The sequence below is a fragment of the Ahaetulla prasina genome, chromosome 2 (genome assembly GCF_028640845.1).
Source record: "Ahaetulla prasina isolate Xishuangbanna chromosome 2, ASM2864084v1, whole genome shotgun sequence".
Taxonomy (NCBI): Eukaryota; Metazoa; Chordata; class Lepidosauria; order Squamata; family Colubridae; genus Ahaetulla; species Ahaetulla prasina.
The window spans coordinates 7,304,890-7,318,472 of record NC_080540.1 but is presented as its reverse complement, the minus strand read 5'-3'; the positions used below and the strand labels follow the sequence as shown (position 1 = coordinate 7,318,472).

At 47.5% G+C, this 13,583-nt stretch overlaps 1 protein-coding gene across 1 annotated transcript in view; it reads left to right on the top strand.

The window, feature by feature from the left end:
• Positions 1-13,583, top strand: part of LOC131189564 (uncharacterized) — a 59,885-nt gene that overhangs the window by 25,513 nt on the left and 20,789 nt on the right. Inside the window, 4 exon segments of the mRNA XM_058165736.1 lie at positions 3,088-3,983; positions 6,522-6,646; positions 7,985-8,170; positions 8,234-8,464. Coding sequence (XP_058021719.1) covers positions 3,088-3,983; positions 6,522-6,646; positions 7,985-8,170; positions 8,234-8,464 — 1,438 coding nt within the window.

The following is a 13,583-nucleotide window of genomic DNA, read 5'->3' as shown; positions in this document are numbered from 1 at the left end:
TAGCTCAACCCATATCATAGGGTTGTTGTAGGGCTATGATGGCAAACCTATGACACACCTGCCCAAAGTGGCATGTGGAGTGTGCCTGGCATGCATGGCATCGCCCACTCCTCTTCCGGGGTTCTGGAGCACATGTGCACGCGACGATCAGCTGGATTCTTTGCGTGCAGCAGTGCTGAAAACCGTAAGAGCTGGTCTTCCGTTTTCCAGCGTGAGCATGTGCGCCGGGATTTTGTGCGTGCGGCAGTGCTGAAAACCGTAAGAGCTGGTCTTCCGTTTTCCAGCGTGAGCATGTGCGCCGGCTAGCTGATCAGCACGCGCGCATGCGCGGCAGTAACCCAAAGACTTGCTGGCGAAAACATCAAAAGAGGGAATATTGGAGAGGTCCACTGCCCTTATTATTTGCAAAAAAATGAAGGATATAGAATGCATTCAGAAAATGTTCAAATCCTCTTCACCTTTGTCAATTTTGTTATGCTGCAGGCTGGTTCTACAGTTGTTGAAATTCATTTTTTTCTCATTTATCTACACTCAGTACCTGATAATGACAAAATGAAAACAGAATTTTAGAAATGTCTATAAATTTATTAAAAAGGAAAAACTGAAATATCACATTGGCATAAGTATTCAGACTTTTTCACTCAATACTTTATTGAAGCACCTTTGGCAGCAGTTGAAGCCTCCAGTCTTTTTGGGTTCGCCACCACAAACTTTGCGCACCTGGATTGGGGGACTTTCTGCTGTTCTTCCTTGCAAATCCTCACAAGCTCAGTCAGATTGGATGGCAACTGTCATTGGAGAATCATTTAATAAGGTTGAAGTCAGGACTCTGGCTGGGCCACTCTAGGACATTCACAGAGTTGTCCCTAAACCACTCCTGTATTTTGGCTGTTTGCTTAGTATGGTTGTCACGTAGGAAAGTGAATCTTTAGCCCAGTCTTCGGTCCTGAGCACATACTTTCATTGAGGACATCCCTATATTGCTCCATTCAGCTTTCCGTCACCCCTGATCGGTCTCCCAGTTCCTGCTGCTGAAAAATACTCCCCACAGCATGATACTGCCAACCATCATCCTTCACTGTTTGGATGGTATTGGGCAGGTAATGGTGGTTTCCTCCAGACATAATGTGTAGAATTGAGGCCAAACAGTTAAATTTTGGTTTCATCAGACCAGAAAATCTTGTTTATTACCTCGATCCCCCCAGATGTCCCCTTTATAAGAGATGATATTGATGCAATACATAGAGTCGGCCCAAAAAGGTTGGGAAGGAAATTGCCGAGAGACATTGTAATATGACTCTGGTCTTACGCAAAAAAAGAACAATTGATGCGTAAATTGCAAAATATAGCATTGTTTGCGAGTCATCGGATACACGTTTTTCCAGATTTAAGTAGTGTGACTTTACAAGGCAAGGTAATATTTGTATTTTTTCCCTTTTTTTAAAAAAACCTTAGATTTCTATGAATTATGTTAGTATTATTTGTATTCAAAATTTAAAAAAAAATTAAAAAAACAATGAGAGTACTTCAGGTGGTTTTTTGAAACTCCAAGCGAGCTTTCATGTGTTGTGCACTGAGAAAAGGCATCTGTCTAACCACTCTGCCATAAAACCCAGATTGGTGGAGGGTTGCAATGATGGTTATCTCCAACCAGGAACTCTGAAACTCAGTCAGAGTGACTTGGGTTCTTGGTCCCTTCTCTTACTAAGGCCCTTCTACCCCGATTACTCAATTTGACTGGGCAACCAGCTGTTGAAGAGTCCTGGTTGTGCCAAACTTCTTCCATTTGAGAATTATGGAGTCCACTTAGCTTTTAGGAACCTTCAGTGCAGCAGAAATTTTATGGTAGCCTTCCCTAAATCTGTTCCTTTGCAATAATCCTATCTCTGAGCTTTGCAGACAGTTCCTTTGACCTCATGGCTTTTGGTCTGCTACTGTCTGCATTCTCAGCTGTGAGGCCATTTATGGAGAGCTGTATGCCTTTCTGGATCATGTCCAATCAATTGAATTGACCACAGGTGAACTCCAATGAAGGCATAGAAACATGCCAGCAACAATCGTGAGAAATGGGAGGCACCTGAGCTAAATTTCAAGCATTGCAGAGTCTGAATACTTATGTCAATGTGATATTTCAGTTATGTCTTTTTAAGGAACTTACAGACATTTCTAAAATTCTGTTTTAACTTTGACATCATGAGGTACTGAATGTAGATTAATGGGGGGGGAGAATTTCAACAATGTAGAGCAGGCTGGAGCATAATAAAATTGACAATAGCGAAGAGTATCTGAATATATAAATAATATAGGCAGTGGACATACCCAATATTCCTTCCTCCTGCTGTTTTCCCTAAAAAAAAAAAAATCCTGTGAAATGGGTTGAGCTGAGAGAGATTGACCCAAAAGTCACCCAGCCAGCATTCATGCCTAAGGCAGAACTAGTACTCAGAGTCACCTAGTTTCTAGCCTGATGTCTTAACATTTGACCAAACTAACATGGAAGAAGGAAATTTATTGAAAGAAAAATAGGAAAACTGCATAGCCTGGCTTTTTACATAAAGAAAATTGGTTTTTTTAAAAGGCTTTCTGCTCATAAACCATAATACTCATTTCATATAAGATATTCGGAAGAACCTGAGGACGAGGCTGAATGTACTGAGGGTGTAGCCTCTCCAGCCAGGTTCTGCCTACCAGGACTGGGTACTCCCTCCTGAACCTGGTCACTGGGTTCCTGATGGCCCTGAGCTGCTATAACTAAGACCAGATGAGCCCTGAAATGGATGTTCCTTTCTTAGAGATATGCCCACTTGTGTACTGAGTTTGGCATTAGTCTTAAGTTGAGGATGAGGAGCTTTTGCCATTGAGAAATTCCCTTTGACTTCCAAAGATTCTGCTCTGCAGACAAGTGGAGATGAGACTTTTATTGAAGTTGGGAGGTGCTGTGTATGTTGCTGCCCCAGCACGACATAGTGTCCTATGCACTTTGGGAGTTTGTGGCGCCATGGAATTGTCCCAGGTCAATGACTAATTAGGGTTGTGATCCAGTCCTATTGGAATGAAAATGTACAGTTTTCATTTTTCTTTTTCAAGGCTTTAATGGGCAAGAGAATAAGAATTGCAAGGAGGACCGCCAAGCCATCCATTCGAAAGGAAGGAAAAGGAAATTTGTAGATCAGATGCAGCCAAAAAGGGAAGAAACAAAGCAATCACAAAGTGGAATTAAAGAAAGTCTTTCTCAGATCAGTTGGCTTCCTAACCATACAGTGATCGATATGGGAGAAAGACCATATAAATCCATGGAGTGTGGAAAGATGTTCAATAAATCCGATCATCTCATTTCTCATGAAAAGGCACATTCAGAAGAGCAACCAAATACCTGCAGGGAGTGTGGAAAGACCTTTTCTTATAATCACTCTCTTAGAAGACACGAGAGGATCCACACAGGAGAAAGACCTTATAAATGCATGGAATGTGGAAAGACCTTTACTTGTAGCAGTAGTTTGAAATCCCACAATTTGATCCACACAGGAGAGAAGCCATATCATTGCATGGAGTGTGGAAAGGGTTTCAGGAAGAGCGGTAATCTTAATACCCACAAGAGGATCCACACCGGAGAGAAACCGTATCAATGCATGGAGTGTGGAAAGACCTTCTGTTATCATCATTCTTTTAAAACCCATAAAAGGAATCACAAAGGAGAAACACCTTATAAATGCATGGAGTGTGGAAAGACCTTTACTTATAGCAGTAGTCTGAAATCCCACAAGAGGATCCACACAGGAGAAAGACCTTATAAATGCATCCAGTGTGGAAAGACCTTTACTCGTAGTAATGATCTCAATTACCACACGAGGATCCACACAGGAGAAAGACCTTATAAATGTGTGGAATGTGGAGAGGGCTTTAGAAGGAGTAGTGATCTCACATCCCATAAATGGATACATACGGGAGGAAAAAACCATATGAATGCATGGAGTGGAGCCTTGTAAGTAGCGCTTTTACTCGCCATAGAAGCATCCACACATGGGATCAATAAAATCAATAAAGGAATTGTGGAGAGAGCTCCAAGAGAAATCCAGATAGTCCTTGGTGTATGACTTCAATTGTGCCCAAAATTTCTGTTGCTATGGGAAACAGTTATTTAAGTGCGTTTTGCCCTGTTTTGTGACTTTTCTTGCTACTTTTGTTAAGTGAATCATTGTAGTTGTTAAGTTAATAGTACTATTATGAAATGAATCTGGCTTCCTCATTGAATTTGCTTGGCAGAAGGTCAGAAAAGATGATCACATGATCCAGGGACACTGCAGCTGTCATGAATCAGTTGCCAAGCATCTGAAATTTATTCAGTTAACCATTGAGATGCTGCAACAGTCATAACTGTGAAAAATGGTCATAAGTCATGTTTTTCAATGCTTCTATAACTTTGAATAATCAAAAGAACTGTAATGAATTGAGGACTGCCTATATTTGTCTAAAATCTCTTACAAGGACCATTTGAGTAATAATCCAAATAAACTGTAGCTCTTCTTAGATATGCATCCATAAATTGCTTTTCTAGTGCAAACCAGAACAGTGTAGATCCCTAATCCTGCTTGTGGTTTTTGCTAAGTTCAAATAGACAAAGGCCTTTTCTACATGTAGAAATATTCCTGATTGTTTTTCGTTATATTATTTCAAATATTCCAAAATAACAAACACAATTATCACATTGTTGTTCAATTACGTCTTAGGTTAAAAGAAAAAAACCCACAACTTTGTTAGAGGTTATCTGATACCTTTTGCTGCTTGCCTGAATATTTCTGTTCTGATATTGGGCCAAGTATCTGGGCCTTTCCCTTTCTCTGCCTGTCCTACCTTTTCCATCTCTTCTTGTCTGAGGAAGACTCCAGGGAGATTTTGATTTCCGCATCCAGAATGTTGGATGCCACCAATTTCTCATGGGTTCTTTTTAAACCAGGAGTCCCAACCCACAGGCTGTGGCCTGCTTGGCAAAAGGCCGTGCAAACAGTGAATGAGCGTGTGAGTGCGTAGCTAGTGACAGGCACTCACGCTGATGTGCAAAGCCCCATTTGTGTGAGGGGCGGGTGCACAGGCCAGCTACTTCCACAAACGGAGCTGTGCAGGCATGCGTCTGCCGGCAGCTTGCCTAGAACCATCCTCCCTCTCTCCCCCACCTGGGCTACAAAGCCAGAAAGGTTAGGGACTGCTGTTTTCAATCATCAATCAAACCCAGTTTAATTGAGTTGAGCTCAAAACGTTTTATCAAAAGTCCTGGATTCTAAATGGTTTTAAGTTTTTGTCTCCCAATAAGGGTTGTGGAGATGTTTTACTTTGAAAAAATATTGAGATACAAATAATGAGTCCTTTTTATGTTTGTTTACTAAATCAGACAGGTCGAACACAAGGCCCGCGAATCAGAACTAGCCCACAAGCAGGTTAGATGTGGCCCACAGGGCCACCCTAGAGATAGCGAGGGGCAGCCCCCGATGCCCCAGCCCACCCCACCCCAGCTGGACGATTCCCCTGGGTGTGTGCACAGGAGGTGACGAGCACATGGGATCTGGAGTGCCGAGCGGGCCACTGAGGCGGCAGAGGCACTGCTGGTTGGCGCTGTGCTGCTGCTCTCTGCCGTCGCGGCCCACTCGCTGGCCCGGTTTTGCAGCTGGTCCTGTGCCCCCAGGTGTTGTCCTTTTCACTGGGACTGTGCCTGCCCCCACATAGGAAAGCCACGGGCACCCATGTCTCTTGTCCCTTCCTGGGGAAAGAGGGAGGGAAGAAGGAAGGGGGGAGGAAATAAGGAAGGAGATGAAAATGAGAGGTGGAGGAAGAGGAGGAAGGAAGGAGATTGTAATGAGAGGGAGGGAGGATCTGAGTGACCCCCTGCCGTAGCACTTGGCCGCCAGCAACTCTGCTAGCCTCGCCATTCCCTTGCCCCCCCTCCCCCTGGCCCCTCCTGGTGGTCTCCCGTCCCAACAGTAAGGATGGTTTGCTTAGAAATCGGGTTCCTCGGATGGAAGGGGAGTGGGCCTCCCTCTGACTCACACAATTCGCCCTCCCACACTCACCAGGACCAACCTGGCCAAAAAGAGTGAGCACAGCAGCAGCAACCTCAAGGAGGAGTTAAGTGCGGCTGAGCACCCCCTCAGGAAAGCTGGTTTGAGCCATGTGGCCTGAGAGGGACGGTGAGATTCCTCTGGTAGACGAGACTTTACTGCTCATCCTGGTCTCGCCTTGCTCTTCTGGAGACCTCTGGATCTCCCCTCCCACTGTTACCTGCCCCCCTTACAGAAGATGGGAGGGTGCTGCTGCATGTAGAAGCGCGGAGGAGAAAATTTGCAGAAAGCAGTTTCCTCCAGGTCCAACTTTTGGCTTGACAGATCTCTGGAGAGGAGTAAGGGTGCCCCAACAAGCCAGCATCTTTACCACACACAACTGGAAACAAGGATTTCCTTTCGAAAAGGGCCAGCCTCCCTCCTGCAGGACCGGGGAGTGCTGCTCCCCTGCCACCTCCTCTTGCTCTCTAGAGATCTGTCAAGGCAGAAGTTGGACTCGGAGGAAACTGCTCCCTGCAAACTTTGTCCTCCACCCTTCCACACTCAGTAATGTCGTCCTCCGCCTCTTGCTTTGGTGGGAGGGGGTACCAGACATGGTGAGATTCAAATAATTTAACAACCGGTTCTGTGGGCATGGCTAGGTGGGTGTGGTTGGTGGTCATGTGACTGGATGGGTGTGGTCAACTTGACATCACTCGGGCAAGGTGGGTAGCACCTTGCTGTGAGTGACGTCATCGGCCACGCCCACTCAATCACATGACCGATGCTGCAGAGACAGGGTGATTGTCTACCTCCCCTCTCCGCCCTTAGTCTGGCAAAATAAAAGCACATCTAAAGAGTATTGTCTACCTGCTGAATACTGGCAAAAGGAGGCTAGGCGGAAAAAAAGAGAAGGGCCCATGGAAACACCCCATTTTCTGTGCCAGGCTGGATTGGGATGGGGAGGGGTGGAGAGCAAAAAACCTACTCAGTCCATATGTACTCACCATCACGACAGCAAATCTCTCTTCCAGCTCGCCGGTTCAGGCATTGGGAACTTGGGCAATTTTCTTCCAGTGCTCGTGCAGGAAATCCCGGGAACGCCAGCATGTTGCATGCTTTTCACTCCAAGCATCCCGGACTGGAAAACACATGGCTGGGGTAGAGGAGCGGTCCTTCTTAACAAGCTGAAAACTTACTGCAAGCCTGAGTTTCCCGCATGAGAGCTGCAAGCCCAGCTCTGGCTGCAGACGTGATTGTGAGGGCACGGTTTTTTCAAGGCCGGTCGTAGAGGGAAACAGAGATGAGTATGCCGGAGTACCGGACTTCCAGCTCTCGTGCGGGGAACCCAGACTTGCAACTCAGTTTTGAGCTTGTTAAGAAGGACTGCTCCTCCATCCCAACCATGCGTTTTTAAGTCTGGGTTGCTTGGAGTGAAAAGCATGCTGTCAAGTCCCAATTTGGGACTCGCCATACCTGGGGGAGGGGGACGCAAGGAGCTGCAACCATCGGAGCTGGTGAGTCCAACAGTGAGCTAGGCTGTGGCTGCAGTCATCGTGGGACATGTTAGGACAGCGCCGGCCTGAAGCTAGCATGGCCCGGCTGGGAGGACACTTGCCCCACTGGTCAGGAGGCTGCTCACCTGCTTGGCCAGTGTCAGAAGAGAGGGAGACAGAAAAGTTCAGCCAAGTCTTCTCCTCCTTCTCGGCCTCAAGCAAACAGGCACACGCACCTCATGGTGCCGGGATCTTCTGCGAGGAGACGGTGCGTGGGCATACACCATCTCCTCGCAGAAGATCCCAGCACTGTGAGATGTGTGCATGTTCTCTGTGTTTCAGGCTGAGAAGAAGACAACTTACCTGAACTTTCCCTGCTTTGGAAGCTGCTCTTAAGTAGCAAGGACAGGCGGTGGCAGCTGCCTTCTGAGCAGCTTCGATCGGCCCGAAAAACGGCAGTGATGGCGGCGACAGGCCAGGAAAACAGCGGGACATGTCAGGACAGAGCCGGCCTGAAGCTCGTCAGCAGGCCGCCCTCCTAGCCGGGCCTGGCCACGAGTGGCACTGGCACCGGCACCAGCAAGCAGTGGTGAGCGGCCACTGGAAGTCCCATCCTGATCTTCACCCCATCGCCTGCCGGTGCTGGTGCCGCTTGCAGCCAAAACCGGTCAGGAGGACAATGTGCTGATGTGTCCCACCATTCTCCAGGTTTGTCGCCACCGTCACTGCCCTGTTTTTCGGGCCGGTTGAAGCTGCTCAGAAGGCAGCTGCCACAGCCTGTCCTTGCTACTTAAGAGCAGCTTCCAAGACAGAAAAAGTTCAGGCAAGTTGTCTCCTTCTCAGCCTGAAATACACAGAGAGCATGCACACATCTCACAATGCTGGGACCTTCTGCGAGGAGATGCACTGTCTCCTCGCAGAAGATCCCGGCGCCATGAGGTGCGTGTGCCTGTTTGCTTGAGTCCGATAAGGAGGAGAAGGCTTGGCTGAACTTTTCTGCCTCCCTCTCTTCTGACACTGGCCAGGCAGGTGAGCAGCCTCCTGACCGAGTGTCGTACCAGTGGGGCTGTGATAGCTGGGAGAGCACTCTCTCCTCCGTGGCCGGGAGCCACATGGCCGTGTGGTTCCTGGCCAGGGGGGAGAGAGCGCTCTCTCAGCTAGCATGGCCATGCAGCATTCAGAGGCAAGCGGGAAGCTCTGGGAGACACAGAAATGGAGCTGCAGTGCTGGTGTCAAAGCAAGACAGGCAAGCCCAGGGACGGGGGGGAGGCGGAGGGCAGCTAGCTAGCTAGGCTGCGAGCACCGTGTGTGATGGAGATGCGGTGGCAGCAAAGCTAGCCAGGCAAGGCCAGGGATGGAAGGTGGAGGGCAACGCAGTGGCGGCAGCCTAGGCCGGCTCAGGAGTCAGCACTCGACCAGGGCTTTCCGCAGCGGCAGGAAGGCTGGGGGGGCTGGCCCAAGAATCGACTTGATCGGGACTTGCGGGGCAAGGGGCAGGCGAGCCAGCAATTTAACAAACTGTTGTGCCTCGCCCGCCCTCCTCTCCGCAGCTGGGCCCCTCCCATCTCCTGCTATCTCAGCCAGAGACTGATAGTGAAGAAGAATGGCCTGGCATGCCTCCAGGCCCCAGCCCTGGCACCATGCCCAGGCAGACTGAGCAAACAAACCTCCCTCCTATAGCATGTGAGCAGGAAGCCAGCCACGAGCTAGAATTGCCAGCAGCTGAGCAGGAAGACGAAAAGTGGAAAGATCCCCGCTTCCGGAGAATGGAGAGGCGACGTCAGCAAAAGGAAGGGAGGGGCAGGCCTGGATAAGTGCTGAGTCATGGAGCCACACCCCATGGCCTATATAAAGGATCTGCTTTTTGGCATTCCTTGAGTCAGGCAAAGTCTCATCTGGTTGCTGAAGTCACACCTTGGATTCCTGCCTGCCCTGAGAACTCTGACAGGAATTTGGCAAAGCTGCAGAGGCTTCGTGGCTTGATACAGACTTCCCAGACCCGGCCGTCAGAGGAAGAGTGGGACACGACACAAACGTTTTGCCCGAACCACCTAGTACTGGCAGAATCCCACCACTGGTACCGGACAGGGAAATAAACTCCAACAATGTCTGAGATTGGGAGAACAACGTCTCCTTTGACATGCTGTGCACATGCACACGTGCACACACACACACACCCAATCCAAGCTTGGAGACTTTTATCCACATCTGAGCTAGCAAGCTGCCAATCATGCTTGGGCTTCAGAAGAAGACACCGAATTTTCCCCACCTTGAGTTAGCCAGGGCAATTTATTCCATCCTGACCCAGCTGTCCCAAGTCAGCCTCAGCCAGTGAGTGGTATCAAACTGACCATGCCCACCCGGCCTCTGAGTTGTCATAATCTTACATGCAACTGGCCCTTTGAGGGCAACCATTATGCTGATGAGGCCCTCAATGAAATTGAGTTTGGCACCCCTGCTTTGCACAAGACAACTAGTTCATATTTATGCCAATTGCAGTGTCCTGGGTTCATATTCTGAAACTAACTTTACTTTCTGCTGACAAATAGGTCAGGAGAACTAGCTCTGGGATGTGTAGATCATCATGTCTGTGGGGGATGAGTCATTGGCCTCCACAGAGAAGGTCCGCAATCTGGGCATCCTTCTGGATGCACGACTGTTGTTAGAAGAGCCTTTGACGGCCATCGCCAGGGGAGCTTTTTATCAGGTCCGCCTGATACGCCAGTTGCGTCCCTTCTTACACCGGGATTCCTTGTGCACAGTCACTCACGCCCTCGTCACTTCCCATCTGGACTACTGCAATGCTCTCTACATGGGGCTTCCCTTGAAGAGCACCCGAAGACTTCAATTAGTTCAGAATGCGGCCGCGCGGGTGATAGAAGGAGCGACTCGTTGCTTCCATATAACACCTCTCCTGCGCAGGCTGCACTGGCTTCCGGTGGTCTTTCGGGTACAATTCAAGGTGTTAGTTACCACCTTTAAAGCGCTCCATGGCATAGGACCGGGTTACTTACGGGACCGCCTGCTGCTACCAGCGATCTCCCATCGACCAGTGCGCTCCCATAGGGAGGTTCTCCTTGGGGTGCCGTAGGCCAGTCAATGTTGGCTGGCGACACCCAGGGGGAGGGCCTTCTCTGTGGGGGCACCAACCCTCTGGAACACGCTACCACCAGGTATCCGTCAACTCCCTGATCTTCGGACCTTTCGACGCGAGCTGAAAACATTTCTGTTTCACCATGCAGGACTGGCCTAGTGGGGTTTTATTGGTTTTAAGTTCTTCAATCAACTCTAAATTTTCCTTTGTATTAATTGATTTTACTTTGACTGTAAACTGCCCTGAGTCCTTTGGGAGAAGGGCGGTATAGAAATCGAAACAACAATAATAATAATAATAATCATACTCGCAAATCACAGAAAGCCTGCATAGTTTTACTAAAACAGATCATGCCAACACAATCATTTTATTCTTTGACAAAGTGACTAAATTAGTAGACCAGCGAAATGCCATGGACACAGTATATTTAGACTTCAGTAAGGTATTCAACAAAGTAGACCACAACCTATTGGTTAACTGGAAAAATATGGGATAGACATCATCACCACTAGATGGATTTGTAATTGGATGACAAACTGTACTGAACGAGTAGTCTTTAATGGTACTACATCTATTGTACATGAAGGGAAGTAAGCAGTAGTGTACTACAAGGTTCTGTCTTAGCTCCAGGACTTCAATATCTCCATAAAGGACTTAGATGGGGGAATAGAAGGGGAACTCATCAAATTTGCAGGTAATATTAAGCTGGCAGGACTAGCTAACCCCCCAGAAGACAAGTTCAGAATCCAAAAAAAAAATATTTACAAACGTGAACAATAGGCCTTATCCAAGAAAATGAAATTTAATGTGGAAAAAAGCAAGGGTTTACATCAGGGGTGAAATGTAAAATTTGTTACTACTGGTTCTGTGGGCGTGGCTTGGTGGTGGTGGGATAATGTGACTGGGTGGGCATGGCCACCTTTTTTTTTAACTTTTAAAAGCATTTTTTCTACAATCTCTTCGGCTGAAGAGGTTGTAAAAAAATGCTTTTAAAAGCCTGTGATGATCAGGCAACTCAGCTGGGATCGCCAGAGGAAAAAAGCTTTTCAAGGGTTCTGACAATCCCTGCTGCCTGATCGCCAGAACCCTTTAAAAGCATTTTTTCTACAACTTCTTTGGCTGAAGAGGTTATAAAAAATGCTTTTAAAAGGTTCTGGTGATCAGGCAACTCAGCTGGGATCGCCAGAGGAGTCTTTTAAAAGCATTTTTTTAAACAACCTCTTCGGCCGAAGAAAAAATGCTTTTAAAAGTAAAAAAAAAAATTCTGATGATCGCGCAGCTCAGCTGCGCATGGGGGGTTGGGGCAAGGATTTTTGCTACTGGTTCTCTGAACCACCCGCCGCCATCGCAACCAGATCAGGCGATCCGGTCCAAACTGGGAGCATTTCATTCCTGGTTTACACTTAAGCAAAAAAAAAAAAAAAAAGTACAAGTCCAGATTAAGCGAAACTAACTCAAAAACAGTAACTGAGTAGAAACTTGGAATCCTAGTTGTGCCGCAGTGAAATTTCGTGCGCTTCACAGTGGGGGAAGATGGCGTCCCCTCCTCCTCCTGGAGCCCATTACGACGCAGAGCATCGCCTGCAGTTGGGCCAGTATCTCAGGGCGGAGAGCAACTTGCGTGTCTCCCCAAGCGACCAAGGTGCGCACAGCACCAACAAGGGCTGGAAGAAGCACCCGCAAGAGGAGGCAAGTACAAGGGCACTTCACCCCTGCTCTGGAATATGGAGGAAATCTTCATACCCCGCCATCGTCCTTACCTTCTCAGGCCAGGCGAGGAGTGACTGGGAGGGGAGGGTGAGTGGTGGGGCCAGCCAGTGGTGGGTTCAGCCGACAGGGAGCCACAGCAGGGGGATGGGAAGAGTTTCATTTATCTGGAAACCTGAAATGACTCTTGATTTAAATCATATGATAAAAAGCACCCAAAGAAGAAGAAAGAACATTAGCAAAAAAAACAACACCCCAACCCTTACCTGTTTTTTTAAATGGTTCAAGAGGGAAAACACACACACACACACACACACACACACACAAGAGAGAGAGGGATAGAGAGAGAGAAGAGAGAGAGAGGGAGAAAGACAGAGAGAGAGATGAGAGAGAGAGACAGAGAGAGATGAGAGACAGAGTCAGGGTTCCAAGTAACACCCCCAACAGAAGTAAAACTCCAAGGCAAGCACAATTCCATTTTATCAGAGATGTCATATTGGCACATCTGGGAAAACCTGAATGTGAAAGTCCCCCAGATTTTCCCCACCTAAAAGAAAGTCAAAGTCCCTTCCCCTGTACCCACATGTCCGTCACATGGCCCAATCAATTTACTGTCCCAACTGGAGATGTTTCCCAGTCACGCATCTCCAGGTGCAGGCTGGACGTCCTTGACTCCCAGAGAAAAGAATGTTGTTATGTCTATATATCTTCACCAACTCTAACCATCCTCTCTCCCATTTTCCCACAGCATGCCAATCCATTAAGTGACGCAGCCCTGAAGTTCCAAAGAAAAAGATAGCTCCAGGGCTGACACAGAGAGCCAGATGAGAGAGAGAGAGAGAGAGAGGGAGGGAGGGAGGGAGAATGAGATAGATAGATAGAGAAAGCAATAGAGAAAGAGAGACACACACTTAGAGATACCTGTTTCCCTCAGAAAAGAAAACACATCACATAACGTGATGGGAACAATGAGATTAATAATAGTCCAGATTTAGTAAATAGTTTGACAATGTAAAGAATGTAATAATGAAACAGTTAAAGCAAACCTCTTTAACACATTCTTCGGCTCAGTCTTTGTTAACAGTAATGGCTCATACCCAACATTCCCCAGTCGTATCAACAATAATTTCAACAATCTAACACAAATAGATTTCACAGAATATAATGTTGAAAAGGCCCTTCGCAAACTGAAACCATCTCTATCTATTGGACCTGAGGGTCTATGTGCATACTTCTTAAAAAAGCTCTCCACTGTTA